The sequence below is a fragment of the Acartia tonsa genome, chromosome 9 (assembly GCF_053477335.1).
Source record: "Acartia tonsa isolate MP-2025a chromosome 9, ASM5347733v1, whole genome shotgun sequence".
Taxonomy (NCBI): Eukaryota; Metazoa; Arthropoda; class Copepoda; order Calanoida; family Acartiidae; genus Acartia; species Acartia tonsa.
The window spans coordinates 42258053-42271590 of NC_137268.1; the positions used below are offsets into that span (position 1 = coordinate 42258053).

Genomic DNA, 13538 nt, shown 5'->3' on the forward strand with positions numbered 1-13538 from the left:
TAGATAGATAAAACTATTGGTAAAATAGTGACTAGGGGCGAAATAACTAATACTCTTACTAATTCATATGTGTAGCACAGGAAAGGGAGTGGTTAGATTCATAGATAGAGGGTACAATGAGCTGTTTATTACTCTAGCCCCTAAAGTTTTATAATAACGTTTTCTTAATCATTGGCCTTAGAATCTTGGGGACATTAGTGAATTTTGAATGGTTGGTTTATTAAATTGTGTGTCCAAACGTTTCAAGCACTAATTGTGTTCTACAGAAGGGGTAATTTTGTGTGTCATCATTGAGGGTGTACATAAATTTATCGCCCATTGTCTTATCCCTTTAGATACCTGAATTAGTTTTCAGTTAAAGTAAAGAAAATAATAAAATCAAAGTGGTCAGTAAATCGGGGAGGGGGGATGGAGTTGTATAAAGTGGGCGGAGAACAGCTATAGCAATTTAGACATGTAGCAATTTTTTTCTTTATTTTGTATCCTAACCATGGGTCCTAAAGGATCAGACAATGGTTAAAAAAATGATGAACACTCTCCAATCAAGATAAACAAAATTAACCTTCAATTAAAAAAAAATAAAAGAACGTGATTTAAAGCACTGGGTACTGTTATAATTTACAGTCCAATGTCCCCTTCCTCCCTGATTTCTCTCTATCCTACAAGGTAAATAAAAGGTCCGATATGGATAAACTTTAACTACTATCATGTACTTGGTGACCATTCCCTTCCAAATTTCATTTACATTTTTACGTGCATATTATGGCAGGAGGAAAATAGTCGTTAATTTAGGTTGCTTTAATGGACATCATTGACATCGTTTACCTAGTAGAAGGGGATTGGACAGGTTAAAGGGGCTAGATAGGGGCATCGTTATATTAGCCAGCTACAAGTTTCACTTCAGTAGAGTACAGGATAATCTTGCGTAAGATCTAAGTAATAATAAATCCAATTAGTATAAACTACAAATTTCTTATAATTGAAAAAATAGCATGTCTTGAATCAATTTGCTATTGTGTCTTTTTGCGAATATAAAACAGCAAGTGAACGTGATTATATACAGAGGTGAATGCACACTCATTTATACTATAACATTTCAAATCAACTCTAAAATCAAAGAACCCCAACACTAATAAAATAGGCGAAAACCAGTGTTATTATTTTATAAAGGCAGAACTCAATCAGTCTAATGGGTACTCAGAGATTTAGCTTTATAAAGACCCTAAAAATGTATGGATGTTGTTGTCAGTAATATGTTAGTATGTATGGACTCAATTGTATATAAACTTCACTTCGCTTTTATGGATGTTGTAATTCTTGTTTTAAAACTTTTATTCAAGAGATAAGACAATGAACGATAAATTGATGTATAAATAATTATCGCATCGTATTAAAGATTTCTTTGATAAGACAATGGAAGATAAGTTGATGTATATACCCAATGATCTATTATTACATACATCTAACAGTGAGATTTTTAGATTAAAAAAGGTAAAAATGATAAAAGTAATTCAACTATGTATTGACATATTGATGTTCAGATTTCGTGATTATTATTCAAAATATTTATTAATTTGGTGTTTTACCTAGAGGTCATAAAAAATCTGTGAGGTTGTAAAATTTCCCCCTTCCCCCCACGTAACGAAAACTGGCCAACCCAAGAAATTCATAAATTTGTTTATTATTTTATTGCCTTTACTGACCACAAAAATGAATATTTTTATTCCAATATTAATATTAAAATATGAACCCTTCCCCTCTGAACAAAATTATAAATTTAGGTGTTAATTAATACTTCCTTTGTGAACGAAAAATTTAATATTTAAACCCATTAGATATATTGATATTTGAGTCCAAATATGGACTGACCACAAAATTTTTCAATTTTTTAAAATCTAATGCTACCTAGCCTATGCCTGTCTTTTAGGACTGGAATTTCTTGAATTTTGATTGGTTTGTTTTTTAAGTTGAGTGTCCAAGCGTTTCAGCCACTAATTGTAATCTATATAAGAGATAATTTGGGACGTACATACATTAATTTATCGGCCATTGTCCTAACCCTTTAGGTCCCTGAAAAGCTTACCTATGCCCAGCTTGTGACTCTTGACGAGGGTGTAAGCTTCTGTTGGGTTGGGGGGAGGTGGATTTATTCAGCTGCCCCTTTTCTGATATCTACAGTTAAGCAATAATTTTTTTTACAGGTCTATAAACCTAGTGCCTATAAAAATAACATCATACTGGATTACCATTGGTCAATTAAAATGTATATTGGCCTGCCATTGGTATTTTAGTTTGTGTATTGGCCTATCATTGCTCATTTGTTTTGTATGACTTTATATTTTTACAGGCACCATAAAGAGCTTCATAGTCGTTTTACTCTATCCTGGAAAATATTCTATTTAGTAGAGCATCATGATGTCTATCTGTCTGTATGTCCTTTAAGTCAGCTAGTCTGCCGTTATGAATTTTCAAGGGGTAAATTAATTGGTCAAGAAAGGGTTTAAGCTTTAATGGTAGGGGAATTTGATTTTGTGGAAAGCTTCTCGATTGAATTCTAATATTTTTCGTGAAGCATCTTATAGATGCCAAGGAGGTGTTTATAAATCTATTCTTAGGAAGGGTACCTTTATCCCCCTTCTTTTTAAAACTAAAACTTATAGTTGTTGGACGAACTTCACCCTCCTTAAGTCAGTACACTGTACTGAAAAGTCCCTAGAGGCCTCTAAGAGCGTATCAGCTTGTAGAAAATATGAAATAACCTGCATTTCAAAAGCCTCCTGTTCAAACGTTGAAGTCATTTGGCACTTTTTTCTACTACGAGTGCTATCTCTCATTGAACTCCTGAAATAAAAAAAATACTTTTAATGGAGCCATATATTTTTAGGGGTTGTTTTTGCCTCAGCCCCCCCTCCTCTTCCCTTCAAATTTCCAAAATAACGGTTGGTACAGCCGTTTACAAGATTTAATATATGGATATACACATCTATGTACATAAAATAAGACAATTTTCCGATAAATTGATGTACATCCCCAATGATGATACACAAAATTACCCATTCTGTTAAACTGAAACTGAACTACTAAATGAATCAACCAATCAAAATTCAATAAAATTCCCCAAGGTTGTTAAGCCAACGAATAAGAAAAAGTTATTATAAGACTTTGGGAACTATTGTAATAAACAGCCCAATGTCAACTCTCTCCCTGGCATAAATCCTGAGCAGGATCTTTAAATCATTTTAATGGTGATTTAGATCGGGGTGCGCGGAATTTCCCATTTTTTTCCCATTTTTAAAATGCCTCGCTGTGATTTACTGAAATTCCGCGCACCCCGATCAAAATCACCATTAAAATGATTTAAAGATCCAGCTCTGATATCTTAAAAATTGAAACCCTTCCAAAATAAAATCTTTTATTCTGTTACCAAAATTAAAACTTTCCAAATCGAGTTGTGGGAACTTTCAAAGTAGAAAAATGTATTCACATTTGCGTAATACGTTTTGGACTGTTGGTTGATCTGTCGGTATTTAACATATTTACATTATTAGGTTATGTTACTTTAAATTTGGTAGTAGGTAGCCCCGGAGTGTTAGGGCACCGCCATTATAAGCCTGCATGGTTTTAAAAAAACTATTCCTCCCCCTTATTTTCAAGTCTTAAATCCTTATAATAAAGTAACAGGATGTTTGTTTGTCTGTGTGTCTGTTCCGAAGGATCTCGCTAACCGCTGAACCGATCGGGTTCTCCTTAACAGGGTAGCTTCTCATAGGTCTCAGGAAGGTTTATAACTATTTGGGGGAGGGTACAACCTTCCTACCCAGAGAAATCGACTCTAGAAAAAAATTACCCCCTCCCCCTCAAAAAAATAATTCTCCCCCCTAAAAATTATTTTTTTCAAATTTTTCTTTTAAAATCTAAAATAATAAATCGGGTTATTAAATTCGACTCTCCCCTCCTCAAGAGGCCTCTAGGGGCGTAGCCGCTAGTGATGCACATAAAGTAAGGCCAAAAAATATTTATGGATATAATCGTACTTGATTTTTAAAAGCGAAGCTTTTCTATAATTAGGGTCGGTCCGTACGTCCGTCCGTCCGAGATAGATAGCATTTATTCGTTAATTTAGGCATGTTAGAATTGTCCTATCGATTTCAAACTTTGCATGATGATTCCTGTAGTAGTTAGGTACGATTTAGAAAGCGTAGCAACTCTATATTCATTACCAGAATGTCCGTATGTCCATTTTAAAAATGTTGATTTTTCTACTTTTTTAACAACAAATTTTCAAGTGTTCTAATTATCCGTTTGATCTGATTTTTGGTATATTAATTCCTGGGACAACAACGAACAATATTATAAGCGAAGCAACTCTATAATCAAGTCCAAAAATGAAAGTATGTCCATAAACATTATCCTGCTTCAAGCAGTTTTTTCAACAAATTTACTTACAATTTTGCTTCGACTCTAATACTTTTAAATTCTGATTATTCAGTTCAGATACCATACAAGTGTTAATGTCCGTTTGTCCTACCGTTTCAGTGCTTCGCTTTTATGGATGTTGTCATCCTCGTTTAACAACAAATTTTTATGTGATCTAATTATCCGTTTGATCTGATTTTTGGTATATTGATTCCTGGGACAACAAAGAACAATAGTATAAGCAAAGCAACTCTATAATCAAGTCCTAAAAATGTAAGTATGTCCAAAACATTATCCTGTATCAAGCAGTTTTCAACAAATTTACTTACAATTTTGATTCGACTCTTTTGATACTTTTATATTCTGATTATTCAGTTCAGACACTAGACAAGTGTTAATGTCCGTTTGTCCTACCGTTTCAGTGCTTCGCTTTTATGGATGTTGTCATCCTTGTTTACATAAGAATATATCATGTCACAAAACTTTAAATAAGAATTCTAGGAGCTAGAACGTATCAAGAAAGAAGTGCTTCAATTATTGAAAAATGTTTAAACTTTTGGATGTATCTCTGTGTTATGTAATTTCAATATAAAAATAACATAGTGTGTGTCTGTTTGTTTGTCTATTGCTTAATCGATATGGTTCTCCATTACAGTGAAGCTTCTTATCCAGGGAAGGTTATAACATGATTTTCTAAATTCTATATTGTAAATTAATTTTCTAAATATAGAAATCCCATTGTGTTATAGTCAGAATCAGTCAAATTAAGATATCTAGATACTTTTTGGTCAGGTGAATTTTAACAAAAAAGATACTTTTGCCCAAGACGCACTTTGACAAACAGACATTAAATTTGGTCTTACAAATATATCAAAAGGTAAGAGTAAATCTTAGAATTAATCTCCAATTTTATGTTTTTTTTTCATTTTTATCACCATCTCTTACTTCTTTTATTGAAAGTACGCTTAAACAAGTTTGTAGAAATCTGTTCAATACCTGTGAAACTATCCTTTTCTTACCAGTAAACTACAGGGATTTTAAGGGATACGACAATGGACAAATTATGCTAAAAAAATTACTCCTTACGTAGATTGAAATTATAGGCTTAAAAGTTTGAACACTAATAGTTTGAAAATAATTATAAAAATTCTAGAAGGATAAGTGAAGTGTATGAGACAATAAATAAGATGACATGATAATAAAACTTTGGGTACCAGTGTAATTTACAGTCCATTTTCCCCTACCTACCTCCCTGGCAAACTATCAGTCAATAGTTTTGTTTTAACTAGCTATGTATATAATACTAGCGGCTTCGCCCCTAGCCTCTAGGGGCTTTGCCCCAAGAGGTTTGACCAAACAAATTTTTTTTGGGGGGGGGAATTTTTTTTTTTGAGAGGGGGTAGTCAACCCCACTATTTTAATTTTAGTTTTAAAAAGAAAATAGTTATAAACCTTCCCGGGACCTATGAGAAGCTACCCTGTAAAGGAGAACCCGATCGGTTCAGCGGTTAGCGAGATCCTTCGCTACAAACAAACAGACAGACAAATAAACAGACTAACAGATAGACATCGTTCTACTTTGTACTATAGATATGACTATCTCTGCATATGACATAAAATGTTTCCGGGAGGGAAGGGTCATTGGGCCGTTTATTCACTATTCCCAAAAGTTTTATAATAACGTTGGCATTGGTTGGTTCATTAAGTTCAGTGTTCAAACAATTCAACCACTACTTGAAATCTACAAAAGGGATAATTTTGTGTACCATCAATAGGGATGAGTACCAATTTATCTCCTGTTGTCTTATCCCTTTAGTTCCCTGAATATATCCAGATGTGTCAACCTTCGCAGAAATTAAAACATAAATTCTTGAAAAATACAACATGATTAATTTTTTTCATTTGTGGATACATCTAGGTCTATATCATTTTTTTAAACGCAATTTTTTTTTATAATTAGGGTCTGTTCGTCCGTCTGTAAATTAGAGTTGTCGTATTGATTTCAAACTTTGAATGGTGATTCCTGTCATAGTTAGGTGGCAACTCTATGATTGGTACTGGAATGTCAGTAGTCCATTTAAAACCTGTTGATTTTAAAGTTTTTGACAACAGATTTTAGAATACTGATTCCTAGTACAACATAGAACAATGTTATAAGCGAAGCATATCTTTAATAAAGTCCTATAATGTAAATATGTTCGTTTAACAGTATACAATATTAAAGCATTTTTGCAACAAATTCACGTACAATTATATCTAGACTTATAGATTTATATTCTGCTTATTCAGTTCTAACAATACCAATTTTCGGATCTTGGACAAAGTAGCTTCGGACAAAGTAGCTTCAGACAAAGTAGCTTCGGACAAAGTAGCTTCAGGACAAAGTAGCTTCAGAACATTTACTCAAGAAAAGTAGCTTCTTAAGAAAAATTATTCTCAAATAGTAATAAAGGTCATGGCCGCAGCGCTCGGCCCCCTGGCCTGCCTAGCCGCGAACGCTCGGCCCCCTAGCCTATAACCTAACCTAACCTAATCTATGTTAGCCTCAGGTCATTTATTTAAGTAAAATATCCTCAACTGTTAATACATAGGTGGTTTGGAATTTCGTGGATTTTACAAAAAGTGGTTGGTAGATTTTTACAATTTTTAATATTGTTTTTACAATTTTTAATATGATGTTTTTACAATTTTTAGGTTAAGCTACTTTGTCCGAAGCTTCTTTGTCCAAGATCCCCAATTTTCAGATTTTTATAGATCATGTAATCCTTGTTATTTTTCTACCTGTTATAGTTAACTTCTAATGTAGAATTTGTTCGTAGCTTGTAAACCAGAATTCTGATTATATTCACCAAAAACAAAAAGTTTGCCTGAAAAGAAAGAATGATCTATTAAAAAACATTGAAAATATATGAGATAATAAAGAATTGCTCCTAGAGGCTGGTTCAATATACAAATACATGTTATATGCACATATAAACTACAGATGTTTTTTTTTATTTTTGATATTTCTATTTTCATAATTATATCAAACAAAAAATGTTGTCAAAAAGTAAAAAATCAGCATGTTTTAAGTAGACGTACGGACTTTCTGGTAACGAATATATAGTTTCTATGCATTCTAAGTTGTTTCTAACTGTTAAAGGAATATTTCCGAAAAGCCTGAAACAATAGGACATTTCTAACATGCTTAAATTAATTAATTGAAACCGATTAATATCTGCTGGATTAGAATCTATTCTAAACCATACTGGAAAATCATGTATTGTATCATATTACAAACAATTTTCTATGAATGTTAAAATAAAAAATGCAATATTAATACCAGTTTTGCTAGTCTAGGGGGGGCCTTGTAATTTTTAATTTTATTATCCGCGGAAAACTGTCTATTTACCAGTACTAAAATATTTCCTATTGTTTATCGGCCTATTACATAAAATACCTCAAGGAATTACGAAGCTCAAAAACCCATGAATAATAATATCCAGGATTTTATTCTACATGGTTAGAAAATAATAATCCATGCTCATTGGCGTAAATTTATCAACATAATGGCGGCCTCTCCACATTTAATTTTCAATATTAAACCTTTGAGGGGGGTGTGTGTATTTTTTGTCGGATGTTGTATCATCCCTCCCTCCTCGCTAAGACTAAAAACTTGCCTGAACCGATGGAAAACCTTTTTGAACCTATCAGTCAAACTATTTACTAGATCCTAGCGAACATAAAGACAAACATCCTTTTACTATGATATAATAAGAATTACCAGACCTATTTTAAGACCTTTTATAAACAGCCTTATGAAAATATACATAACATGTTATTTTTTTAAACCTCAGTGTTTGTCATTATTGATTTTATACAAAAAAAAACAATGATGAAAGAAAGTAAAAGTTTCCCTGAGAGTGCCTAGTCAAACACAGAAACCCCCTTCTCCAATATTTTTAATGATGGTAGTTTTAAGTTTTTATTTATTACTTTAAATCATGTTAGATTTCGTTATATTAGATGAACTGAAATTTAATTTCCGAATGTGTACACCTACACAGTTTCCTCGGTGTTTTCTCATCCTATCTCAATATTTACTATTAGCTAAAAAAGCTTTATACTTCCAAACCTTCAAAATTTTAGATGTATAAACGATTTTTTGAAGCTTTTTAGCTAGTAGTAAATATTGAGATAGGATGAGGAAACATAAAATTCAGTACAGTTCATCTTATATTAAGTACATTGTAGTCCCACTGGGGTGAGGCATGAAGAAAATATAAACTCCCCCTTATTTTTGATTTATTCCGAATCGCCAGTTTTGAGATTAGTTTACATGAATTTAGCTGCCCTGTTCACTTTTTTTTTAAAAATCCGAACAAGCATTCCTATTAAGAAAACTTGATCATATTGATCTTGGGTAAATTAGTCTACCACCCCTTGAAACTAAAGAGTCATGAGTAAGAGTAAAATATTTGCTTCCCAAAGCTTAAAAAGCCTGATCTTTTATCCTTGGATTGAAAACTTTGGGTACTTTTTAAAATCATGATTGGTTGGTTCAAGCTAGCCGTGTCTAAACTTTTCACAAAATAATCTTAATCTACTAAGGTGTAATTTTGTTTAATTATCGTCCATTGTCTTATCACTTTAGATCATTAACATTAACTATAGTTCAAATTAACTTTTTTTTATTTCCCATAAACAAGATAAAACGAAACCCAATTGTGTTCCTTCTTTTAAAATTTATGCAAATTATGGAATGGAATTAATTTGCAGCAGCTAGCCATATGAGAATACAAATGTGAGAAAAGTTGTTTATTCAAACATAAAAAAAACTTATTGCAATTTTTCATGCAGCTTATAAGCTGATATTCCAAACCTGTGTTTTTAGAGCATGTATTTATGGAAAGCTGCTGTTCTAAATGGTTGGGATGTTTGTATGTCCAGAACGTCATGTAAGCAAAGAACTATTCTTGTTTATTGTTATATTTAAGGAAAAATAATTGAAATTTAATGAAGTGGATATTATTATTATTTCCAATTTATTTTTTAAAAAGGGGGGAGGTTTTTAGGTGAATTGTTCGACTAAGCACTTTGTATACCTAATTAGATAGATTCACATAATTTGTTTTACCTTAAAAGTTATTTAATTGTTATTGATATTATACTTATGCTAGCAATTATTTATTATAAAGAGGATAGACATAATATAAAAAATAATACATGTCTCAACTAATACTAACACCATTAAAAAAAAACCCAAGCTACTTCATTTCAATATTTATTGTCCAAATTTTCTAAAGAAGGCATCTTTCCTCAATATGACATTCAAATCTTTTATATACAATCTAACAACAACAGGCGTAATATACATCTCATCCAAGCATTTCAACTTTTTGCAAATATTAAAGTTATCTGTTAGCGATTAATTAGTCAAATGCGCTTAATAAATCAAACTTTTTTTAATTTTGATCAAATGTTCATAATTAAGACTTTGACCTAAAAAGCACATTTGATTAAATGCTAACGCACAATTTCATGGAAAATACGCAAAAAAAAACAATCTTAGCTGTTTTGTATTGACAGTTTACACATATTGGGTGAATGAATTAGCACTTTCGAGTCTACATATTGTCTGGGAGGGGATCAGACATCGGGCACTTTATTACACAGGTCCCCAAAGTTTTCTTATTTTTTGGCTTAAAAACTTTGGGGACTTTTATTAAATTTTGATTGGTTGGCTCATTAAGTCAAAACTTTTTAAAGACTAATTGTAACCTACAAAGAGGTAATTTGGTGTATCATCATTGGGGATGAATATAAATTTATTGGCCATTGTCATATCTATTTAGATCCCTGACTTTTAAGTCTACATATTGTCTGGATACCATCTGTTGACTAAAATATGTTTATACTTTTTACCAGTGTGTGATGAAATTGTTCAATTTACTTGAAACATCAGAATATATTTGATTTTTTTTGTGTATTTATTTAAATTTTTAAGTCTCAGTTAAAGAACCAATATCTATAAAAAAAGTTATGAATTAAATATAAAGTAACAGGATGTGCGTTTGTGTGTCTGTCTTTACCGAAGGATTTCGTTAACCGCTGAATCGATCGGGTTCTGCTTAACAGAGTAGCTTCTCATAGGTCCCAGGAAGGTCTATAACTATTTTAGGGGGAGGGAACCATCACCCTCCCCAGAGAAATCTACAAAAATGATATAAATAAAAAAACGCCGCCCTGCGGACATTTTTGCAATTAGCTTAAAACATAACTAACACCATCTATCAGCGAAAAAATATTTTTGGTAAATAATTGCTTTTAAAATAGATTGAAAAGAAGTAATTTTAATGATATGAAAGGCAGAAGTTGATTGTTTTCTTGACATAACAGTTTATTTAGTAAGCAGCAGCTGCCTGAAAAGCAACACTTTACAGCTATAAACTATAAAGTTTGATTTGTTTGATTAATTTCGATGGTAGTTGTGGACATGTAAAATTTGCATATTTTCTTTAAAAATATGTTAAGACTTTATTCTGAATTAAAGGCATTTTAAAAATAATCTTTCTTTGACCTAATCCTGTCACCTTTGAAACTATTGATGCGAAATTTAATTAAAAACTTTTCACTCAACGCATTATCAACAATCAATATATTAGTATATATATAGGGCCAAACCCAAAAATTAAATACATTTAAAAATCAATATTTCAGAAATAAGAAAATAATATTCGTCATATGAATTTAATATTCTGTAAAAGAATATACATTTTTTTTGAAATTTTGTTAAGAATGGAAAAATTTTCTATTGTGAAAAGAATGTACTAATAGGATTAAAAGAACATAAAACAAATATTAAAATAAAATAAGTAAACTGTTTTTATTTTCAAAATATTAGGAATTAAATTTATCCTTATATTACAGTAACAGGATGTCTTTCTGTTTGACTGTTTGTGTGTTTGTGTCTTTGTGTGCCTGTGTGTTTGTACCGAAGGATCTCGCTAACCGCTGAACCGATCGGGTTCTCCTTAACAGGGTATCTTCTCATAGGTCCCGGGAAGGTTTATAACTATTTTGGGGGAGGGTACCACCACCCTCCCAAGAAAAATCACAATAAATCGAAAAATTTTTCTCTCGAATAGAGGCTCCTACGTAACATTGCAAGGTATCGTATTAATTCAAAAAAACATTTAAAGTGCCACTAGAGGCCTCTAGAGGCGTAGCCGCTATCTAGTTTAATATAAAATAAGAAACTTGTTCTTAACAAAATGAAAATTAAATTGAATTTTTACACAAATCATAAAAAGGAAAAAAAAGCATAGAATAGATAGATAGATACTCACCAAATATGATAGGATCATAGGACCAGCCACAAACCAGAGGTATCTAGATTGAGTCCAACCAATACAGACAGATAGATAGATAGATATATGGGTAGATAGATACTCACCAAATATGATAGGATCATGGGGCCAGCTACAAGCCAGAGGTATCTAGATTGAGTCCAACCAATACAGATAGATAGATAGATAGATATATAGGTAGATAGATAGATACATAGGTAGATAGATACTCACAAAATATGATAGGATCATGGGGCCAGCTACAATCCAACCAAAGGTATCTAGATTGAGTCCAACCAATACAGATAGATAGATAGATAGATAGATATATATATAGGTAGATAGATACTCACCAAATATGATAGGATCATGGGGCCAGCTACAAGCCAGAGGTATCTAGATTGAGTCCAACCAATACAGTCAGATAGATAGATAGATAGATTAGGTAGATAGATAGATAATTACCAAATATGATAGGATAATAGGGCCAGCTACAAGCTAGAGGTATCTAGATTGAGTCCAACCAATACAGATAGATAGATAGATACATATTTAGGTAGATGGATAGATAGATATATAGATAGATACTCACCAAATATGATAGGATTATGGGGTAAGCTACAAGCCAGGGGTACCGAGATTGAGTCCAACCAATACAGATACATAGATAGATAGATATATAGGTAGATGTATAGATAGATATATATAGGTAGATAGATACTCACCAAATATGATAGGATCATAGGACCAGCTACAAGCCAGAAGTATCTAGATTGAGTCCAACCAATACAGATAGATAGATAGATAGATAGATAGATATTTAGGTAGATAGATAGATAGATAGATAGGTAGATAGATACTCACCAAATATGATAGGATCATGGGGCCAGCTACAAGCCAGAGGTATCTAGATTGAGTCCAACCGCTCCAACATTTCCCAATATACTCCCCATCGCTAGAAAAAGAAATATTTTGAGTTATACGCAAAAAAAAATTTAAAAAAGTTGACACAATCCATAAATTTGATATGGAAAAAATGTCTGTCATTACGTCTGTCCTTAAGTAACGGTTAGCTCTTTTCAATTATTAATACATGTTAGTATTGTTCTATCGATTTAAAACTTTGGATAATAATTCCTGGAACAGTTAGGTACGATTGAGAAAGCGAAGGAACCAAAAATTCTACAAGTCTTCATGTTCGTTTGTTCTGCTGTTTGATTTCAGATCTTTGCTTTTATGGATGTTGTCATCCTTGTTTTTTTATACTTGTATTTATACATACCCTGAGTTACATGGATTCAATTTCACATTTTCTAACAAGAAAGCCCATAAAAGAACCAATAATAGAGGTATACCTAAAATAGATATAATTAAAGCTTTTAGTTTATAAAGTAGTCGTTTTATAAAGGTAACAGAATGTCTTTATTAGTGTATGTCGGTGTGTAGGTCCCGAAAAGAATTCTAACTATTTTTTTGAGATGTTACCACCACCGTCAATAGAAAAATCACCAATAGTAAAAATTGACCATTCTCCCTCTAGTAAATTGCTTTTTTACTTATTCTTTTTAAAACTATAATTGACAATTGTCACTGAAGCCTCTAGGAGCGTAGGCGCTAGTAATAAGATAGAGAAATAAAAGTAGGAAGATAAAATTAAACACACAAGCTAAAACTAAATTGTTGAGTGTTTTCTTTACAATTTTTCCTTCACAATTGTAATTATTTTCGTTCAAATCCAAATGAAAAGAAAACAAAAATATAAAATATACTTGGTGGTCAATTTGACATTTACCG

At 32.0% G+C, this 13538-nt stretch overlaps 1 protein-coding gene across 1 annotated transcript in view; it reads right to left on the reverse strand.

The window, feature by feature from the left end:
• The window catches only part of LOC145328993 (corticotropin-releasing factor receptor 1-like), a 95793-nt gene that overhangs the window by 54066 nt on the left and 28189 nt on the right, over nucleotides 1-13538 (reverse strand). Inside the window, exons 9-13 of the mRNA XM_080172985.1 lie at nucleotides 13027-13099; nucleotides 12609-12699; nucleotides 7198-7283; nucleotides 2760-2841; nucleotides 2084-2172 (exon numbers count right to left, since the gene is read on the reverse strand). Of these exons, the coding sequence (XP_080029111.1) occupies nucleotides 2084-2172; nucleotides 2760-2841; nucleotides 7198-7283; nucleotides 12609-12699; nucleotides 13027-13099 (421 nt within the window). The remainder of the gene's footprint in view (nucleotides 1-2083; nucleotides 2173-2759; nucleotides 2842-7197; nucleotides 7284-12608; nucleotides 12700-13026; nucleotides 13100-13538) is intronic.